The sequence below is a fragment of the Bombus affinis genome, chromosome 2 (genome assembly GCF_024516045.1).
Source record: "Bombus affinis isolate iyBomAffi1 chromosome 2, iyBomAffi1.2, whole genome shotgun sequence".
NCBI lineage: Eukaryota > Metazoa > Arthropoda > Insecta > Hymenoptera > Apidae > Bombus > Bombus affinis.
The window spans coordinates 4,328,871-4,350,598 of NC_066345.1; the positions used below are offsets into that span (position 1 = coordinate 4,328,871).

A 21,728-nucleotide genomic window follows, 5' to 3' on the forward strand; every position below is an offset into this window, starting at 1 on the left:
AATTACACGCTTACTCAAGGTGAAAATTTCGCTATAATTACTCTTCCTACTGTGAAGCAAACTAAAAATATTATGGAAGAAGATACTAGTTGTGGAATATAAGAATATGAAAAAAATGTAAAAAGTGTTTAATTTTCAGTATTTAATTTAAAAACATCATATTATTTTACGTTAATCGTGATTTTAAGTGGAGGTTTATTAAAGCTGCTACAGGACGAGGATAAACAAGTATTCAAAAGTTGTAAGAAAATTGCTTGCTCGCGTCTAGCACTTACCAAGTTAATTACAAATCATACTTTTATCAACTCGACGTATTTACTTCTTCGTTGCATACTTTTATTGAAACTAGTTAGCATTAGACTGTCCGAAAAGTACCTTTCTTTTACAGACACGTCTTTTACAACAACGCATCTTTATTTTGTGATTGTGTTATTTTGTGATCTTTATTTTGATAGAACAAAATCATACGTAATTTGATAAAATAATATAAAACGAAAAATGTGCTACATCCATTATTTCCTTATAAAACAAAAGAAACTTTTCGGACGACCTAATAGTTTATTAGCTACTTAACACGTTAAATGCTACGCCAGTTTTACAAGGTTTGGCCATGGCATCACCATGAATTTTTTATTATGCGATACATATAATGTTGAAATATTACCTACAACAGATATGTTACAGTGTATAATCATCATTTATCTCGCTGAGGTCACCGATGACCCCCATGGCGCTGTAGTGCAATTTTGCTCGATTCACTTATTTTTTTCGATTATTAATTATCTCATATTTTTTTATCGCGTTGCTAAATAATTATTCTATGTTGTTACATCGCGGGACCTACCATAAACCATAATTCATCCCTCGATCATACTTATTCGGACCCGCATTAATCCTAAAGAACCGTCGCAAGATTTAGCATTTTTTACTTTACTGTCAAGGCCCTTAATTGCTATCAAACATCTTTCAAGTCGAAACGTTACTTAGGGTTACTGTTCATTATGGTAAAACACGAAAAAAGCGAGTTTTTCCTACGTTTGACAGCCACTGGTGGGGGCGCACATAATAGATCTACATTTCATGTATAAATAAAACTATTTCTATATGTTTTATACTGCATTAATTTCGTCACACCATTGTAGTAACGATGGTAATAACACAAAATTTATAACTATCGATATTTGTCCAAATTAAGTATTTCTACTAATTTTGGTGCGCCGGTCACCGGTGACCCCCATGGCGCCATGACCAAGTTGAATGTCGGTCACCAGTGACCCGCATGACATTCAACGCGTTAAAACTACTACGACTATTCGCTACCCAAAGAAACTACAAACAAGCGATCGTTCGTAAATAAAACAAACGAAAACTCGGAGAAATATATTTCGTCCGAATCTCCAGTGTTTACAGTCAGGCGACTGAAAATTGTCTATCCATCGAATAACAACCGAATGTGCGCACAGTATCTTATTGCAGAAACGCTTGAACGGAGGTAGTAAAGCCGAAGAATTTGTATAGAGAAACGGCGAGGGTATTTTCGTGGTAGAAGCCCTTGATATTGGCTTCGCTGCGGCGTCAAACATTTCCTCATAACTCGTAACAACTTCTTCTTCGGCGTTACCAGCGCGTCATAAAGGCGGAAGATTCCGTAAGACGCGACTGTACTTGAAATTTTTCAACTTCCGTGTTTGCACGGCATCCGATAACGGTACAGAAATGGCTGAGCGACACGCTTTTCCAAATATATATATATATAGATATAGTTATATCGCATGAGAGCGCCTCGTATCGTATTTTAGGGTGGCTAACATGGCATACTGTGACAGACCTTTAAGCGATCAGATCGTGGAGAAAAATAGCGAGCACGGAGGAGTATTTTATTCGAAAAATATCCAACGCGTTTATCACAGGGGATACGCGGAAATTATCTGACCACGCCAGTTGTACGCGACGATCCCGAAGGATGCGGCTGGAATATTAGCACGTAGACGCATACTCTTACACGCTTTACCCTCTACGTCATATCCGCTCGATAAATTCACGGGGCCGTTAGACGACCAATAAAACTGTAAAACCTTTTAACTAATGGCCCCGCTGGCTTTACGGCGGCGAACTTTAATGCCTCTTTTCGTTTTACACAGACCGTGGAACGCACCATGCATGTTCGGTCATTAAACCAAACTAATGTTTACAACGGCTCTATCATTTACCAAAATAGTCGAATCTCCTCGTTAATTGTGGCGGTTATTAGAACGAGACGCTCAGTATAGTTATGGTTCAAAACGATTATAGAGACAGAGCCAATATATGGACGATACGTATTCGCGTATTGGAATTCATTTTTTAGATCGTTTATTTCCTGTTTTTCCTTCCTTTCTTTCTTTCTTTATTTCTTTTTTTCTTTTTATCGTTTCTACCATTGATTCGTCGAGGGTCTTTCGTGTGATTGAAAATATTTTCATTTTATCGGCGTACGAAAAATTTTCGCTCGTAACATGTAGCGTTGAAACACGCGCAGAAAAATAAAAGATCGAGGTCCTTCGAATCTTGAAGCTTCGATTGTACGAAACGGCGTGGTTTTGATACGCAGTCATCCGATTGTCATTTAAAAAAGATAGACAAGCGAAAACGCGGACTTTCTCGAACGTAATGAAAGTATTGGGTTGGCAACTAAGTGATTGCGGATTTTGGCATTAGGTAGTAATGGCTAAATCCGCAATCACTTAGTTTCCAACTCAATAGATGAATACGTTTCTAGCGATTTTTCAATGTATAGAGCATTTTGTTGGTAACAATTGGAATTACAGAGCTGTTGATTCGTGAAGAATTACGAAGCAACAACACCTGTACGATGTAACATTTACAATTTGCTGCGCTAGTTGACGCAATTATTGTTAGAGGATACAGCTACTCTACTTTTTGAAATTACACTTTTCTTTCGAAGAAAAGAAATGTTTCAAGTAATGATATTTGCTTTAATACATTGTCTATCATTTTCCATATTCCTGAGTCATCTCGTTTGAAACGTACAAAGACCGCAACAGTTGTGCTAGTGACACTATTTGTATACAGTGTCGTGAATAATTACAAACGCAATCCATTTTTAGATTTTTCGTGATATTAAAACAAAAATTGACGAAATCTTTTATACAATTTCAATTTTCAATTATACAATTAAAATTTATATTGTGATATAATACAAAACTGAAAGATTTGTTCCATCGAAGTCTGGAAAAAATTGGATTTCTTCTCTTAAAATTATATTTTTGTCTGTGAGAAAATATAATGTTAATCATTTAAACGTAATATAATTTATTTAATTAATTTCATACAATTTTAATTTTTACTTTTATTATAGTAGTAAAAAATCTTCTTTATTAATTTTTATTAATCAGTCAAGTACACTATCTTTCTAACTTATTTAAAGTTTCGATCTGAAAATCCATCCACACTGATTTTATTTTTTTTTTTATGTTCCACGATATTTTCTGCAGGTAGCTTCTCCTGATCGTAAACTTTTCTCGCTGGAATTCCCCTTAGGCTTCCGATCGGGTTCAGTTCAAAAGTCGATGCTGGCCACCGTAATATTTCTATTCCGAAATCTTGAAACCATTTTTTTTTATATAGCAGCTGCTGAATGAATCTCGTTGGAAAATTATCTTTTTGTTAATTTATCCTTTCATTAACGATACATCAATAATTTCACTTAACATATCCAGCCATAATCAATGGTGTCTTGAAAATATCGAAGAAACAATACCAAAAATGTAACAATTATTCACATTAACTATAATTGTTACACTTGTATTTATTTGTAATGTAAAAAAAACAATTGTAAAATTGTAATTGTCACATTGTAATTGTTAAAAATCGAAAGTACGAATCTGCTATTATTATATTATTATATCTTGAAAATATCGAAGAAACAATACAAAAAATATAATAATTATTCATAGTAACTGTAATTGTTAAACTTGTATTTATTTGTAATGTAAAAAAAAAACAATTGTAAAATTGTAATTGCCACATTGTAATTGTTCTGCTATTATTGAATCTGCTATTATTATATTATTATATCTTGAAAATATCGAAGAAACAATACCAGAAATATAATAATTATTCTCAGTAATTGTAATTGTCACATTGTAATTATTAAAAATCGAAAGTACGAATCTGCTATTATTCTCAACAGCACGAATTTACATAAAAATCCGTAGTCTATTGGAAAGCAGCAACAGCAGAATGTCAATGCACGATCAATATGATGCCTCTGTTTCAGTTCCTCGACGCCTGTGAAAAGTTCGGCATCGTGAACGTGGAAAGAAGACTGAACTCGTACATGGGCGCCTTGGTGTTGCGCCAACCACTCGACTACAGGGAGAGACCCTTTTACCAATTGCTACTCAGAGCAAGCGTGAGTACAGCTCGAAAATTGATTTTAATTATGCTACTGGTGCGCCGGTACCAAGCGCCACTTTGCTGCTTGTCGACGTCCCGAATAAATCTATTTATAATAACAAGCGTTGAAAATTTTGGTCGCGTTGCTGCATACATAACTCTGCTCGTCTAATGAAATCATCGTCATGACGGGCGGAAAAGAAGTCGGGTGCCTGGAAACTTACAATTAGCATAGGTGCACTTGTCGGATATCGGAATGTATTTTTCTCAAAAACGAAGCCGCAAACGGAAAAATGTTGTTCTTCTTTTTCGACTTATTTCTGCATGTAGAATCACCACTCCAACGCTTATACTATGATTTCGAGGTTTTTCCTTGCACCCTGTGTGATATTGTGTCTCAATTCGACTTTAGTTTGATTATTTTTATCACAAAAAAACAGCTAGTTCTTCCATGCAACCTGATAAATAAACCAAAAGATTCTCGTTTATCACAAAAATTGCCATTCTATATCTTCGATTTACTTTTACACGATAAACGCGCCAACTTTTCAGTATACTCTGTATTTTAACTATCACGTTACCAATGCAGACAGAACAGCTGCAACGTTTCCGAGAACTTGGCTGTCATATCGTTCTTCGTCGTCTCTATCGCATTTGTCACGTGTTTCTGACACGTTGTCTTGTGTTTCAAATTCAATAGCGTGTCTTCCAATATGCTCGTGTCGCGTGCTTCAGTTTTCTATCAATTCTATCTATTCTATTCAATTCTATCAATTTTCTATTCAATTTCATCTAAAACAGATTCGATATTAAAATCAGTTGCTACAATTCTATTTGCTAAAGCAAATTGGATAAGACGATCTGCGATGTTCCGTTGTAAGAAACGAATATTTTTATATATAAATCCATCGTTATCATCCACGAATTCGGAGCTTCGATGCTGCGAATACTTCCATTCCTTTACATTTCATAGAAATACAATATGAAAATGTATGACATACAGCGTAGATAACAGAAATAGCGATAAAAAGAATATTAACGCGTTAAATACCAGTTTTACAAGGTTTGGCCGTGGCGCCACGATGAATTTTTTATTATGCGATGTATATAATGTTGAAATATTACCACCAACAGATATGTTACGGTGTATAATCATCATTAATGATTTCATTTCGCTGAGTTTACCGGTGACTCCCATGGCATTCAACGTGTTAATCGAATATATTGGGTTGGCGACTAAGTTGTGGATTATGGATTTTGTCAATACCGTCTAATGCCAACCCAATATATTAAAAAAAAAAAAAAACACGATTTGGTAACGTAAATTTGTCGAAAAAGAAGTTGCGGAAGACTGGACGAACATTTTCTTCTTCTTTGATGGATTATGGTGAAAAACGTGAGCCTACGGTTTTCTGCTTCCCTCGTGGTGCGTTCTTGCGGAACGCCTGCGAGTCATTCATCCATAAATAGCAGGCGAAAATGAGAGCAGAGCGGATTATTGAATCTAAAATGCCCTTTGACGCGAGCAGGCGCGAACATGGAATTCAGTTTTCGCTCATTTCCGTGGCCAAAGCAGCAGGTGAATTTTTTGAAGTCGCGTAAAGTCTCGGCGAAGAATCTCTAACGAACTGCGCGACTGCGGACAGAAAAAGAGCGTAACGTTATTAATGTTTAGCGAGGGTGAAAGGACGCGCTTAGCAATTTTTAGAAGGCCGATTAAAATACTTTTTATTGCTTTTCCTTTGATCCTTCTTAAATTTCTATCGTTGTTCGTCCAAGTATAATCTGCTTTCTCTCTCACGTTTTACATTTATGAAATAAGTTTCACGTAAACAAAAAAGATTGGCCGGATGATTATCGTGCTCCCTGGAGGAGACGTGTTTCCGCTGGGCAAATAAATATGGAGAATTCATGAAGTCCTCTTGAAAACAGGTTAGCGAGCTGAGCTTGAAAATTGATTTTCATTACATAGTCTTGGAAATGACTTTGTGCCGCTCTAGAGAGACCAAGTTTGTTCATGTCTGGGAGTGCAATTATACGTAAATATAGTTATACCGTTATAACTTAGACATAAACAAAGGTGCAGCATCTGTGAATTAATTAAAAAAAATTGTTCTTGAAGAGAGAGGATTCGTTTAGCCTTGTTGAATAAAAATATCCATTTTAACACGAATGAATAATACTTCGTTCTAATTTCTACAAACATACAAATATGTGCAGTGTATAAGATAGTTAGTGAAGCTATAAATAGCAGAATGAAGAGAGATTTATCTTATCCATATACTTTCAAACAAAAAGTATTAATTAGATTTGAATAATTATATAATGTAATAGTAATAAATAATAATAGATAATATAGTAAAATAATTCAAGCTGTTATTATTAAATTATAATTATATAATTGTAAATTAGAAATATATAATTATAAATTATAATATTACTAATTATAGTAAAATAATTCGAACAATTTCAAACCTTGGAATTTGATGTTTTCCATTTTTCAATTACATTTAATTTCAACATTTTTCAATAACTATTCTTACATACAATAAAAGTATTGAAGTAAAAATACGTATAATGTGTTCAATTTAAAAAATTTTCGGCAAAAATACAAATCTAAAGAACACAGAGTAACATTGATATGATATGAAAAGAAATCTAATCGAACATTTCTCTGCGCTATTGTATTCTCTCTATGAAGAATAATACTCTCTATCTTATTACGTTTTCTTTTCCTTTGTCGTTTGCTAATCATTTCCAACGGCAGATATATCGCTATAAGCTAGATTTATTTTATATTACATCGCATTACGTAAACTTGAAAGTTCCATATTTTCGAAAAAAAACTTATAAAACTAACGAAACGCGAGCGTACACGTCATTTCCAAAAACTATGGTAGAACGAAGAAATGATACTATTGGGTTGGCAACTAAGTGATTGCGGATTTTGTCATAAGGTGGTATTGAGTTGCCAACCCAATATAACTGACTCGACATAGAACACGACGATTATTAATTCTTCGTCAACGTAATAAAACTAACGTAACGTGATAAAACTAACGAAACGCGAGCGCACACGTCATTTCCAAAAACTATGGTAGAACGAAGAAAGTGATACTATTGGGTTGGCAACTAAGTGATTGCGGATTTTGTCAACTCCACCTTATGACAAAATCCGCAATCACTCAGTTGCCAACCCAATATAACTAACTGGACATAGAACACGACGATTATTAATTCTTCGTCAACGTGGAAGCTTGAAAGCTTTGAAAGCTTCCACGAAAGATGTAACTTGCCCGATCTATAATAGACGGATCTGTGGCGAGATTTAGCTGACAGAAATACATAGCGAGGATTGAAACAGTTGACAGGAGAGTAGATTGCAGCGTTCGCCTTAAAACAGCGAGCAAGGTAATCCGAGATCACACGACGAATGACTTTTACATAGGTGAATTTTCCTCGCAGGATGGACTGAACAATGAGACTACTGGGGTAGAAATCAAGGTAGCGGATATTCAGAACAGTCCACCGGAATTTGTGAACTCGCTAACGGGTGTAGTGCGCGAGGACGATCCCATCGGAACCTTAGTTATGACCGTTAAGGCGAGAGACGGCGACAGGGGAATGCCAAGGAAAATGATCTACGAATTGGTCACCAGTGAGTTCATGCCATATTTTTCCCCTTTTTATCGTTTAAACGTCAGACTATGTCGATCTATTAGGTTGGCAACTAAGTGATTGTGGATTTTGTCATTAAGCGGTATTGATAAAATCCGTAATCACTTAGTTGCCAACGCAATATTAATTATTAGGTCGTCCGAAAAATTTCTTTCGTTTTATAAGGAAATAACGGATGCACAACATTTTCCGTTTTATATTATTTTATCGAATTACATATGATCTATTTTGTTCGATCAAAATAAAGATTACAACGTTCGACAGATTAAAACGTAAAAGACGTATCTGTAAAAGAAAGACCCTTTTCGGACAACCTAATACTACGTTATTGGTAATTGTTGGTAATTTGTCAATTAAATTATCGCATGCGAAAGTTTCATAGTTTCGAGGCAGAACATTCTTATTATATCGTATCACACTTGATAGAAATGTTAACTTTGTCTCTTTAAATGGAATATATTTTTTATATATTCTTTTCGATAGTTACATATTTTTAGCAATATATTTCAGTAATTATATTCGGTATAATATTCTTCACGTGATAATTAAGTTACTATGTTTACACGTTCTGAAATTAAACATTTCTTTCTGTTACGATCGTAGTTATAGGGTCGTCCGAAAAGTTTCTTTCGTTTTGTAAGGAAATAATGGATGCACGACATTTTCCGTTTTATATTATTTTATCGAATTACGTATGATCCATTTTGTTCTATCAAGATAAAGATCACAACGTTTGACAGATTAGGTTTCATGTTTGTATAAAGATGCATCGTTGTAAAAGACGTGTCTGTAAAAGAAAGACACTTTTCGGACAACCTAATATTTTTAAGCGTATGACACATTAAAAAATCACAGTAGTGTAAGTGAAAATTTTGAAAATTTGAATTCAACCACGTACTTCAACTTCGAAAAGTATCGTCCTTTTAGCTTTACAATTAATTCAGTTGTAAGCTTATTCTCTGCCGCGATGCTTTCTCATGACTTGAAAAAGTGCAGTAAATTTCATACGTTCAACCCCTTGACCTACAACAACGAGTAAGACTCGCGGTAAGAAATTTGGGTGAAAAACAATAAGCACGAGTCTGACTCGTGGTACTTTGTTCGGACCAAACGTAAACAACACGAGTCGAACTTGTGGTTCAGTTGTTCCCGATGTTTTCTTACTTTAGTTGCGTGTAACTCTTTGTTATGTTCACGCGTTTAGATTATAATTTCCTAAAAGAATTAAACAACCCTTATACCTGTCGTGTCAGTAAAAAGAGAACCTAATATCGATGATAGTAGTGAAAAGTGTGTTATTATCGCGGACTGTGTTTCCTATTGTATTTCATCGTTTCAAGAAATATCACACAATTGAAGATTGCTAATTTTCTACGAGTTTTCTCAAAACATTATTAATTTAAGCTAAGTATTAATTTACAAATTGTTACTAATACATTATCCACTTTCAAGTAATAAATCATTTTTCTTCACTAATGAATCGATCATAAGTACTTGCAAGGCATCTTAAAAGTATTAGTTGTGTGCAAACGTGTTTATTGTTTCAAAATTCCTTTCTTTGCGACGAAATAGACATGTTATAAGACACACACATTTTGCGCAAGTTCAAGCACACGGCTAAACAGCTAAATGGCTCGACGCGTGACCTTCTTGTTTATTGTGACCCGAGCAATCGGCAATTAGACTATGTCAATTCACTAATTACTACGTAAGATTGAATGGACGAGTACTAGAAAGCTTACAATGCGTTACAAACTCAATTAAATTGTTGGCATGTTCTTTGATTAAATTATTATATACAAGAGTTCGTTATTGTTTATATTTATTATTGCGTACGATAGTTTTGAGGGAGAATGTTCTTACAAAATGTAAGAAACGAGCTGACTCACGCCACTACGATTCTCGCTCTTCCATGTGTTAAACAATGAACGGTAAAAAACGAACGTAATTTTAATCTCAACGTAACGTTTCCAATGTTTCAAATTTTCCTCTTTTTTACTTACGTTCATCGGATTTCTCCTAAGTCGTGAAATAATCGAAATGACGCTAAAAGTATTCAGAAAAATTCAAGTATTTCTGCTAAATAAATTTCCTGTATTCTTTTATGCAGATCCATTCGACTATTTTCTACTGGACGACGAAACAGGCGAACTTAGAACCGCAAAGCCGCTGAACAGGGAAGCGTTGAAGGATTCAACTGGCGTACTGACGCTGGAGGTAAGGGCGCGTGAATTGATCGACGGTATGCCAGGTAATGACAATTTGACAGTGTCAACGGCCGAAGCAACGGTAACCATCAAGGATGTGAACGACGAGCCGCCTACTTTTAATCGTCGCGAGTACAACATCGAGATTCCGGAGAACGTGCCGAATGGCACGCCACTGCCACATTTGGACATGACTGTCAAGGATCCTGACGTCGTGAGTATCATACATTAGAACAACATCGTGAGTTACTTAAATACAGTCATTATCGATCAACTTCTGGAATTAGGAAATGGAGAAAAGAAGAAACGAACGTTACTTTCTTTTTATTTACTTTGGAATTTAGCATTTCTTCTGCTCTTTTCTCTCAGGAAAAATAAACTTACGCAATTAAATAGAATTTGATTTCTTAACACTTTGACTGACACGCCGAAATCACATGTTTCACCGAGGACGCCACGGGAGTATTTTTATTATTCAAAGCACATAATGGCAAAATAATAATAAATTGATTTAAGACAACATTCTTTTCCAATGGACCGTTTATCTTAGTGGTGGTCACGGGTGACCACCGTGGCACCTTGGTAACAGTTGATAACGACATATCATAACAAGGCTTCGTTTATTTCAACAAACCATTCAAACGTCCAAACAAGCAAAACGTCCAGAATATATTGTTGAAACGTGTAGAAGATATTAGTAAACAGTATTGTGATTATTTTTATGATTTCGACGAAACATTCGGCTGAAATGGTAGAGGTCCGCAAGAAAAATTATGTTTGTGATAAACCAATGGTAGTGGCAGATTACAACAGAGGAAAATGTGCTGTAGATTTATCAGATCAAATGATAGCATATTCTACATCACATAGAAGAACCCTCAAGTGATATATAAAATTAGCTTTAGAGTTATTGTTAAATACATCAATTTCAAACACGATGATACTCTATAAACAAGCAACAAAAACAAAAATCAAGGTATCAGATTTTAGAATGGTACTCGCAATGTACCTTACACAGTGCCATTCACCAGAACCGTCAAATATACTTATTCAATAAAGATTGCGACATGAAATGCAGAAGAAAGAAGGGCAAGTGTACCTGACACGAAAATTTTGCAGAGCATGCTATAAAAAAAAATGTTAAACAGTTAAAATCAAAAATTGCTAAGAATCAAACCAAAAAGATGACCACTTATTGTCCAGATTGTATCGATGAGCCACATTTATGTTTAAAGTGCTTTAACACAATGCACCGTTAGATGCAAGATTTGTTCTCATTTTTTTTTTTTTTATTGATGTTCTAATAAAAATGTTTAATTGTTCGATGGGGCACTTTTTATTTTAAAGTATCTTCTATTTATCGGTTATATTCAAAATGCCCTAACTATCAATTCTCACTCAATTTTTACAATTGTAAGAAGTTCAAGCTGTCCGGTCATCAATGACCACCATGGCGTTGCAGGAGAAACCGTGGTCGATCGTATGTGACCAACGTGGCAGTCAAAGTGTTAATTAATTAAGAATCGAACATTAGTCATATATGCGAGTAACGAACAACGCATTTCAGAGTTAAAATAAATTCTTCGCTTTAAATTGAACAATTTTGATCTTTTTATTGGAGTTAGATTGGGGTTGGACTGCTGTGTTCTACGTAGCAATGAGAATACTGTAGTATAGAGTTTGAGTGCAATTGCCCTTTCTAAATAGTTACTAATTATAACTGGATTATAACTGGAAGATAATGTCAGAACGTCACCTCTTCCACAAAGGAAAACGGAAGATAAGCGCCAATAAACATCAGTTAATAGTTTCTTGGCTTTTATCTATTTAAATGGCGTGTATTTAAATAAATGGACCATTGAGTTTTCTTTAGAACCAAGGGCTGGCACATGCAAGCTCTTCTTCTACGGATGCACCTTTTTCTTTCATGAATCTCGACTACATTATTACGTAAGTTTTCTTTTCCTGCTGAAAAGTTTGCTCTTGGCACGTACAGTGTTTTCTACGAACGCTCTGCAATTCCATAAAGAAGTATTTCCTTTTAATTTGAATTTGCACAGTAGCAACGTTACGTTACAAGCCTTATAAAATTACATCTTTACAGGGCCTGAACTCGGTATTTTCCCTACGTCTGGACGACATTACTGATGGTGCTTTCACCATCGAGCCGACTATGGCGACTGGAAGCACATCTGTGAACATCCGCGTGGCAAATGGCTCGTTAGATTATGAAAATCCTAACCAGCGTAAATTCATCATTCTGGTAATCCGGCCGCTTCTATGCTAGCGAATCCTATTATTCTTGTCAATCAGTTAACACGATTCGAAAGTGAAATCATTGTAAATGTTCAGGTCGTTGCGGAAGAGATTCACACGAATCCGAAACTTTCCTCCACTGCAACCGTAACTGTCTCTATCACGGACGCGAACGATAATTCGCCTACTTTCAGCAACCCTACTTACACAGCCGTGGTGCTGGAAACCGCGCCTCCAGGCACAACGGTTTTAACGATTACTGCTAAAGATCGCGATAGCGGACGGTGAGAAAAGTCGTAATTCTTCTTAGAATCATTTTTTCATTCGACGCAACAGAAATTTGATAAACGAGTTATGCTCTAGATTCGGTACAGCTGGAATAGCTTATCAGTTGCTCGGTCAAGGCGCGCAGCATTTCTCTGTCGATCGGAAAACTGGAGTTATCACGGTAGCTCAGTGTCCAACTCCTGGAGTATCACCCTGTTTAGACTACGAAGAACAAACAGAGTATTTTCTAACGTACAAGGTACGCTGTGTCAAAATTATTACATCCACTTGCCATTATACGTTTCGCCATTATATCACAGCCAGAAACATGTACTTATTTTATTACTATCGTTTAATTTGACAAACATAAGGAGCCACATATTGAATGCAGCTCTGTTTATATAGAAGCAAATAACAATATGTTCAGTTTGACTGAGTCAATATTGTGAGATTAAATATATACGTTTATCTATTCTATCAAATATTGACCAATCTTAACTGCAGACTCCTCGTCTTCAAACATTTTGCTAGCAGCGTATAGAACTTGCTCGTGATTTAACATACGCGTTACTAGAAATCTCTATTTGCGGAAGATTCGTGATAACTTGCTTTTGTATAGATATAAATAAACTGTAATATGTAATTATTTCGTCGGCTTTCACCTTCGCTGTTTTTTAGGCCACCGATAACGATGGGCAGGGACAGACGACCAGCGTTTCGTTGCGCATCAGTTTATCGGATGCCAATGACAGTCCACCACGATTTTTGCAAGACAAGTATCGTGCGGTTATAGACGAAGGAGCTGAGAAATTCGAGCCCGACTTGAAAGTGCAAGCCCGAGATAAGGACAAGACGTCGAAGATCACGTATGCGATCGTGGGCGGCGATGAGTTAGGACTCTTCGCCATAGATCCAGACACTGGTGAAATTACGATAAAAAATAAAGGGCCAGTGGATTTAACGAATTCAACGCACGATTGGATTGCGCTCGTTATACAAGCGAACGACGGGATTTATGTCGATTCCGCCACCGTTAACATTACTATTCGCGATGTCAATAACAACGCACCCGTCTTTACGCAAGAACTTTACACTGCCAGCATACCCGAAATATCGCCGATTGGTACGTTAGCCTTTAACGATGGTTTACAAGAGGCTATTATCGTATGCGATTGGATCTTCTAATTTCATACATTTCAGGGACCGTTGTGGAGGAAGTTACAGCGACCGATGCTGACACGGGAATAAATGCGGAACTCGTTTACAGAATACAGAAGGGAGCTTTCGATGACTTTACTATGAATGAAACGACAGGCGTTGTAACAGTGTTTAGGAAGTTGGATTACGACAATAAAAATACATACCATGTAGAAGTAATAGCATTCGATAAAGGTATATGAAAATGGTTTTATTTAGATAAAATCTGTCGTGTCACTGTTTTATGTTCTTTAGTTTATACATTTTACTTATAACTAGACTGCAGATTCTTATGCATATCTGGGAATTTTAAAACGAAATGAATGAGTAAAATACACGTAATATATAAAAATGTACGTATAAAATATTCAAATGCGATATTTGCTATAATATTTGGCGGATGAAATAAATCTCTGTCAAGTTCCTGCTAGTTGTCCGTTTAATTATCTTCATAAAAATATGAATTTGCATAAATATCCGCGAGTCTAACGTTTATCATACGACCGCGTCATAACGTTTAGTATACGTTTCATCGTGATCTTTTTCTGATTAGGAACGCCTAGCTTAACCGGAACAACGACGTTGATGATAAACGTTGAAAATAGCAACGATAAAGCGCCCTATTTCACGCCAGAAACCCAAAGAGCCGAAGTTACGGAAGACACGCCCATTGGCACCGTCTTCACGACGTTAAAAGCTACAGATCCAGACAGTGCCAACTTGGAAGCATTGAACTTCGCCATTTCAGAGCCAATTACGGCGATCGATAGAAATGGTCAACAGGTCAACGACAGTAAATCGTTCAAGGTATAATCTGATGTTTTGTCTGATAATCATATAAGATGATCATACAAAATTAGTCAATAAGATTGTAAAACAACTTGTATATTAATCGGTATATCCGCAGGACTTTTTCGCTGTTGATCGAGCAACCGGTCAAGTTTCCGTCGTTAGACCATTGGACCGTGATATCGCAGCTACTGTGAGCATCACTGTCGTTGTCAGTGATACAACGGCACCCACATTACAACAAGGCAGAGGTATTACATGCTAAGGAAATATAGTATCGTAAAGTTCATAGGATAGTACTGTCCGGATATATAGCCACGAGTTACGACAAATGATAATTTACCACTGCTATTGCGTTACCGAAACAAGGAAAATATAACTTTCTAGGTTTTTTGTTTTATTATTACAAGATGTTTTAGTCGCATTGAGGTTCTTACGGTCAAAATGATACTTGTCTGTAATTATTTAATGGATCTTCTTGTTTATAATTAGGCACCTTAGTAGTCACGATCATTGACGTGAATCACATGGCGCCGGAATTCTTGAAACCATGGACGAGAGAAAATCCACGATATTTGATAGAAATGCAAGAAGAACAGCCAACTGGTGCTGTTGTGGGAGCATTTACAGCGGTAGACGCAGATAGTAATATAGCAGGATACGGAATTATACCACCAAGTCCCTATTTCAATATAGACAACGTCACAGGTTCGTTATAATCGCGTTACAACTAAGTGGAAAATATGGGAAGTACAATAAACGTTACGCATATTGCAGGAATTGTACGAACCAGCCAAGTTATTGATTACGAAGAAACGAAGCAACTGGAGTTCACAGTGGTTGCGTATGATTCTGGAGTACCGCAGTTATCCACAACAGCCAAAGTAATCGTCACTGTAATAAATGTTAATGATCAAGATCCTAAATTCGAGAAGGAATTGTATAATGCGTCTGTGAAAGAAAACTCGCCACCAGGCACACATGTTACTACCGTGAAAGCGACAGATGGAGATGAAGGTCCGTTTGGAGAAATTAGTTATAGTCTTATAGGTGATCACGCTGCTGACTTTAATATCGGTAAGTGAAATCTTTTCATTCAAAATTAATCGAACCAATATTTTATGGACAAACATCTATTTATATAAATTAAAGGCCACGAAACGGGAGAAATTACTGTTGGTGGCGCAACCGTTCTCGATAGAGAAATGACGCCAAATATCACCATAACAGTAATGGCCAGCGATGGTGCTCATATAAATTCACGTCGAAGTACCACCGTTCCAGTACTTGTAAAACTTATCGACGTTAATGACAATCGACCAATATTTACACAACATAGTTATAGAGCTTCAGTTGCTGAAAATCTGCCAGTAAATCCACCTGCACCGATTTTACAAGTAATTATACCTCGTCTGTTTGAACTTACAGAATGATAAAGCTAAAAAACTGACATATTATATATTCATTGTAAGGTCATAGCTATGGATCATGATGAAGGGATCAACGGAGAAGTTTGGTATACCATAATTCATGGGAATGAAAACGAGTCATTTTCTTTAAATCGTGAAACAGGCATTCTATACCCCGGAGCAGCACTTCTTGGAAGAGCTGGCTCATACAGAATTGAAGTGGAGGCAAGAGATGGTGCGGGTAGTGGACCGCATTCAGACAACTGTACCGTTGATATACGAGTAACATCAGTAAATCAACACAAACCTCAATTTGTTCTACCCGAATTAACGAACGCTACTGTTGAAGTACCCGAAGTTAGTGTAAAAATAGATTATCGATAAAGTATTCGTCATTTAGATGATTACACGAGTGTAATAACGAACAACATTTTTTTAGAATACTGGTGTACTAAATTACTTAATATTGACGGTAAAAGCAATCGATAGAGATCCTGGAGAAAACGGACGCGTAAGTTATCACTTAAAGGTTGGAAATCGAAATACTCAAGAAACAGAAGAATTTTCAATAGATCAAGAAACAGGTGAACTAAGATCGAAGATTATTCTTGATCGAGAAGTAAAAAGCAAATTTGAGGTAAATTCCATTCACGTATCCAAAAGCTTTTTACAACAATTGACTTCAAAAATAATAACGTTAACTTTAATATTATTTCAGCTTGTTCTGGTAGCTGCCGATCATGGTACCCCTACGGCATATGAAACATTACGACTGCTTACTGTACAATTAGTTGATACGAACGACAACACGCCACAATTTTACGATGAATATCATTTTTATATATCAGAAAATCGCCCGAAAGATTACTTTGTGGGAAAAGTAACTGCGGAAGATAAAGACGAAGGCAGACATGCAAAGGTTTACTATTACATAGAGGCTGGTAAATAATGTTCTACTAAGCAATTTGTGAAATTATACTATTACTAAATAGAGGTACAAATTTATGTAAATGGGAATATTTTTCAGGAAACGAAAATTATGCGTTTTACATGGACAAATCTGATGGTAGCATATACGCAAATAAATCATTCGATCGTGAATCTCGGGACAAATATGTCTTATCGATACTGGCTTCCAATGATCCTGATATCTATATAAGCCCCGTAGATACAGGACGTCCACTAATGCACAATACAGACCATGGACACGTAAATGTTACCATAACTATTTTAGACGAAAATGATAACTTACCGATATTCGAACGTAACGATTACTATGCGGGTGTTAATTCAATGGCAAATGTGAATGATTTTGTAACAAAAGTAACAGCGTCAGACTTAGATGTTGGAGATAACGGTACGCTGCATTACTACGTTGCCAGTGCAAACCTCTACAAATATGGATCAGAGAAACCTAGTGGTTCTATAGTTCCAAGTCCTTTCAATGTAACACAAGATGGTAAACTTGTCACAAGTGGTTATATGGCTGAGTACAACCAGGACAGGTTCATTGTTGAAGTTATAGCAAAAGAAACTGCTATTCCAGAAAGATATGCTATGACTAGAGTTCATGTAAGTTATTTTATACGTGAGTATTTGTACACTTTTAACTCCTTAATTACTTATCTTTTATGTTGACAAAGGTCTGGGTATTCGAAGCTTCACAATTAATTAGAGTCATTTTGTCAAAATCTCCCGAAGAAGTAAATCGTGAACGTGATGAAATTGTGTCAGAATTATCAAATGCAACTCAAAGCAGAGTTGTTGTTGATGAAATTCGATACCATGTAGATGCATCAGGTCATATTCGTAGAGAATGGTAAGAAAAGAATATTTGAAACTTTCTCTAAATTAATTTGTACTTTTTCAAGAACGTAACATTTGAATGCAACTTATAGGTGTGACATGTATTTACACGTGGTAGAACCAAAAACCCAAACTATTGCTCCCATTCCACAAGTACTTAAAGTTATTGATGCAAAATATGACTTCTTGAAAGATTATTATGCTGGTTTTGCCATTGAAAATGTTGTGGTAAGTATTTCTTGCATTTCAAACTATAAATAAGATATTAACATTGTGTTAACTAATATAATTTTTCAGCCTGCTTATGCAGGAGTACAAGAAGAACCATTCGATCCTGCGTTAGCGGCTTTAATAGCCTTACTGGTAGTTTTATTAGTTGGTGCAGTTACTGTAATAGTAGTTTGTTGTTGTTTACGACACTGGTAAATGTTAAACAAATATACATTTTCTCATTTTAATATGAAAAACATCAAATATATTATATTACATGATATTTTAGGGTAATCACTGTGCCAAATGATATAAGGAAGAAGGATGGTTTAATAAAGAAACAAATTATTGACGAGTTAAATACTACAGAAAATCCTTTGTGGATCGAACAGTGAGTAAAGATATATCTTTTGTTAAAGATACATTCATATAACATATTTATATAATGATAATTTTTTAGAAAACTCAAATTATATGAGGAACAAGAATTAACAATGCAAGTATTCAGTGAACCTGAAGGTGGCTTAGGTACAGAGAGACGAGGAAGTGGTGTAAGTGTTGGAATGGGTGATACATCTCAAGATAACACTTATGCTACTATTCAGCGACCACTGCCTACGAACAGGCACCGTCCAACAACACCAGATTATACAACGCTTCCAGGAAACCATAATGTATATCAAGAAAGCCATTATATTCTTTAACATTAGATAAACTATTATATATTCAAAAAGAAACAAATTTAATTATATTATACATTTTATTTTAGCTTTACGAATCAGCCATGGGTTTTCAAGGATCAACATTTCAGCCATCCTCGAATGTAATGCCTCAATTTACACTTGATCGTGATGGTCAACCCCAGTTTGTTTCAGGGCTAGTATAAATTAAGTTTTACGCCAATCCCTTTTTTAATCAGTAATATAACTTTATCACCATACGTTGTACCTCTCTAACCACGGCTCTAACTGTTGCACGCGCCTTTCCGAAATTACACTCGCATGCACACACCTTTTCGACAATAATCGGATAATATCGTTAGGTTTGTCTGCGAGTAGACGCGTGTACAAGGAGAGCACAAAAATTATCCCGAATTACACAGGAAAATCTACTCTGACTGTGCACCTTTTGCTATTTCAGTTCGAACTCTTTAGCAATGAAGAATTCAAGATGAAGAGTAACGACGAACAACAGTCAATATTACTGGAATAAATATTTCCCTGTAGCTGGTGTGTGCATGTATATATGTGTGCGTTGCCAACCTATGGTCCTAACTAACTAATTGTTAGGTTCACTGTTAGAAAAATCAAAATTGCTAGAAAATAGATACTGTGAAATAGTTTAATGACCGAAGCTTGGCACGACAGATATATGTATATAAATGAATGTGTAGACTCCGTCCAGCGCAGTTTTCTGATTAATTCCTCACTAGTTTAGTATTTATATAACTTATGTACGTTTTACACGTAAAAACAAAAGGAAGGAACGTACTTATAGTGTCATTATCTTCTATATGAACAAATGAGTCACTTAATGTCATATCATGGCGTTAATACAACAAAATGTTCTAAATGTTAAAAAAAAAGAACAAGCTCATAATATTAAAAATATTTGTAATTAGAAAAACAATTCAGTCGAAATATCAACATATGTCATAAGTTCATGTACAACTATTAATTTGCAATATATGTTATATTTATTTAAGTTAGGGTTAAATGACTGATTTTTATCCGATTAATCTGTGATTTGATTACGCCCGCGTATATACGTGACAGTTATCCTACATTTGAGATTTTGTATAACTCATTGGCGATGGGCGGATATAGTCATATCATAGCTAGTTAAATGGAGACGTTCGCATCAAATTTCAATGTTATGTAACAACATAATCATCTCGCGCTATCTGCGAAGACCACATCGCTTTTCATCGCCTAAACCGTCCTCAACGAAACATATGTGCATTGGGGTCTATGGAATTTATTGCGAACGGCTCTAATCGTACAGTATCATATACCCGAAAAACAATAACTTAACTATGATCATGTTATGTCTATAAACATTTAATGTAAAACTAATATCAGTATCACAATATTACTAGATGGTTATGAATATTCCAGTTAGTAAAAGTATCTGTTTATTGATTATAAATTTATTGTAACATATTTTATGTATAAGTCATTGATAAAAAAAAATATTCGTATGTCAACATTCATCACATCTCACATCATGTGGAAATAAATATTCAAATCTGTGTACATTTAACTCTTTTCAGTATCCATATGTTTTCCTTTATCCAAATTCTGTTTTTTTATCTCAATATTAGACTTATTATCTAATGATTTTGGTGCATAATTGAAAATTTGAACTACCGAATTAGGTTGTTCAATCCATAATTTATATCCTTTTTTTGTGGGATATCTTTTAACACTTAAGCATGTTAAACATGTCCATTTCACACTTTTTACCGGTTTTGATACTAATCGCACCCTTGCAGTTTCACCAGGTATAAGTGGTGATTGACAACATTTACAAATTGTCCTTTTAATATCTGATTCTCTTAAAAAGAAAAATTGTATATATATATAAATCTTACTTACATATTTTATAGAAGCTTATTTACAATTATAACTAGATAGATATATTATGGTCATTTAAATTTTTTAAACTCACATTCTTAAAACTGATTTTTTTGCACAACCAACCATTATATTTCCATAATATGATGCTGCTACTCTATTTTTCAATGCCATTAGGTAACTTGCCTATGAACAATTTCTTATTAATATTTTCACTTTAATTTATAGTATAAAAAGTTATTCAAGATTATTATTACCTGATACAAATAATTCATCCTTTCAAAAATATCTTTACCTTGGCATAGTTTTGTATTTGTATCTAATAATTATAAAATAGAAAATAAATATAATAGAAAAGTGTATAAATATATATAACACTTAATATTACAAATATATTTGAAAATATATAATATATTATATTTTATACTAACCCATACTTCTTATAAAAATTAAAGTTACGTATCTTAAAACTTTGTTCGTAAAGAAATACTTTGAAGAAGAAAATGGTTTAGTAAAATAGGTTATGTTGTATTGTTTACGGTTACTTATGACTTACATCATTTAGATTGTCAAACATGTAATATATTATTAGACCTATACATCGTTACTAAAGCAAAATTATATTTAAAAGTTTCAAATAAAACTTTCAAGTATTATAAAATTAGATAAAGTTATTCACACAACTACACTGTCTATTAAAATAAACTATAAGTGAATTATGGTACTTTATTGCAAAATTGATATATATATATATATATACATATACACAAATTGATACAAATAAAAATTTGATCTTTTTTTTAAATTAAGTTTTCTTTACTTTGTTTTTGTGTCATAACATATGGCAACAAAGTTAGGATATTTAATATAAAATCTAGTATACTTTTAATTATTGAATTACCTACAAAGTTAAAAATTCTAAAAAAAATAGTGTC

General features: G+C 34.8%; 2 protein-coding genes across 4 annotated transcripts in view; one reads left to right on the forward strand and one right to left on the reverse strand.

Annotated features, from left to right (window-relative positions):
- The window catches only part of LOC126928995 (cadherin-87A), a 521,848-nt gene extending 501,376 nt beyond the window's left edge, over positions 1 to 20,472 (forward strand). For both annotated transcript variants that reach the window (XM_050744939.1, XM_050744941.1), the window contains 23 exons: positions 4,280 to 4,414; positions 7,864 to 8,056; positions 10,187 to 10,497; positions 12,388 to 12,546; positions 12,636 to 12,823; positions 12,903 to 13,065; positions 13,485 to 13,929; positions 14,007 to 14,198; positions 14,557 to 14,810; positions 14,911 to 15,043; positions 15,285 to 15,500; positions 15,570 to 15,869; positions 15,945 to 16,189; positions 16,265 to 16,558; positions 16,641 to 16,838; positions 16,920 to 17,142; positions 17,229 to 17,773; positions 17,845 to 18,020; positions 18,100 to 18,235; positions 18,305 to 18,429; positions 18,507 to 18,608; positions 18,678 to 18,891; positions 18,987 to 20,472. In XM_050744939.1, coding sequence (XP_050600896.1) covers positions 4,280 to 4,414; positions 7,864 to 8,056; positions 10,187 to 10,497; positions 12,388 to 12,546; positions 12,636 to 12,823; positions 12,903 to 13,065; positions 13,485 to 13,929; positions 14,007 to 14,198; positions 14,557 to 14,810; positions 14,911 to 15,043; positions 15,285 to 15,500; positions 15,570 to 15,869; positions 15,945 to 16,189; positions 16,265 to 16,558; positions 16,641 to 16,838; positions 16,920 to 17,142; positions 17,229 to 17,773; positions 17,845 to 18,020; positions 18,100 to 18,235; positions 18,305 to 18,429; positions 18,507 to 18,608; positions 18,678 to 18,891; positions 18,987 to 19,103 — 5,064 coding nt within the window. In that variant the 3' untranslated portion in view covers positions 19,104 to 20,472. The remainder of the gene's footprint in view (positions 1 to 4,279; positions 4,415 to 7,863; positions 8,057 to 10,186; positions 10,498 to 12,387; positions 12,547 to 12,635; positions 12,824 to 12,902; positions 13,066 to 13,484; positions 13,930 to 14,006; positions 14,199 to 14,556; positions 14,811 to 14,910; positions 15,044 to 15,284; positions 15,501 to 15,569; positions 15,870 to 15,944; positions 16,190 to 16,264; positions 16,559 to 16,640; positions 16,839 to 16,919; positions 17,143 to 17,228; positions 17,774 to 17,844; positions 18,021 to 18,099; positions 18,236 to 18,304; positions 18,430 to 18,506; positions 18,609 to 18,677; positions 18,892 to 18,986) is intronic.
- On the reverse strand, positions 20,329 to 21,513 carry LOC126913802 (uncharacterized). 2 transcript variants are annotated; one of them, XM_050717081.1, is made up of 4 exons: positions 21,350 to 21,513; positions 21,051 to 21,112; positions 20,888 to 20,979; positions 20,329 to 20,773 (listed from the first exon to the last, which is right to left on the reverse strand). In XM_050717081.1, exons 2-4 carry the CDS (start codon positions 21,066 to 21,068, stop codon positions 20,476 to 20,478), a joined length of 408 nt encoding a protein of 135 aa, XP_050573038.1. In that variant the 5' UTR covers positions 21,069 to 21,112; positions 21,350 to 21,513; the 3' UTR covers positions 20,329 to 20,475. The 2 variants fall into 2 exon arrangements, with proteins under 2 accessions (XP_050573038.1, XP_050573037.1); XM_050717080.1 differs by having other exon boundaries at positions 21,225 to 21,512.
- Between the last annotated feature and the right edge of the window lie 215 nt (positions 21,514 to 21,728).

Coding starts and splice junctions, on each gene's coding strand:
- LOC126913802 (XM_050717080.1), bottom strand. Junction 20,980..21,050: donor GGATGAATTATTTGTATCAG/GTAATAATAATC, acceptor AATTGTTCATAG/GCAAGTTACCTAATGGCATT. Junction 20,774..20,887: donor AAAAAATCAGTTTTAAGAAT/GTGAGTTTAAAA, acceptor TTTCTTTTTAAG/AGAATCAGATATTAAAAGGA.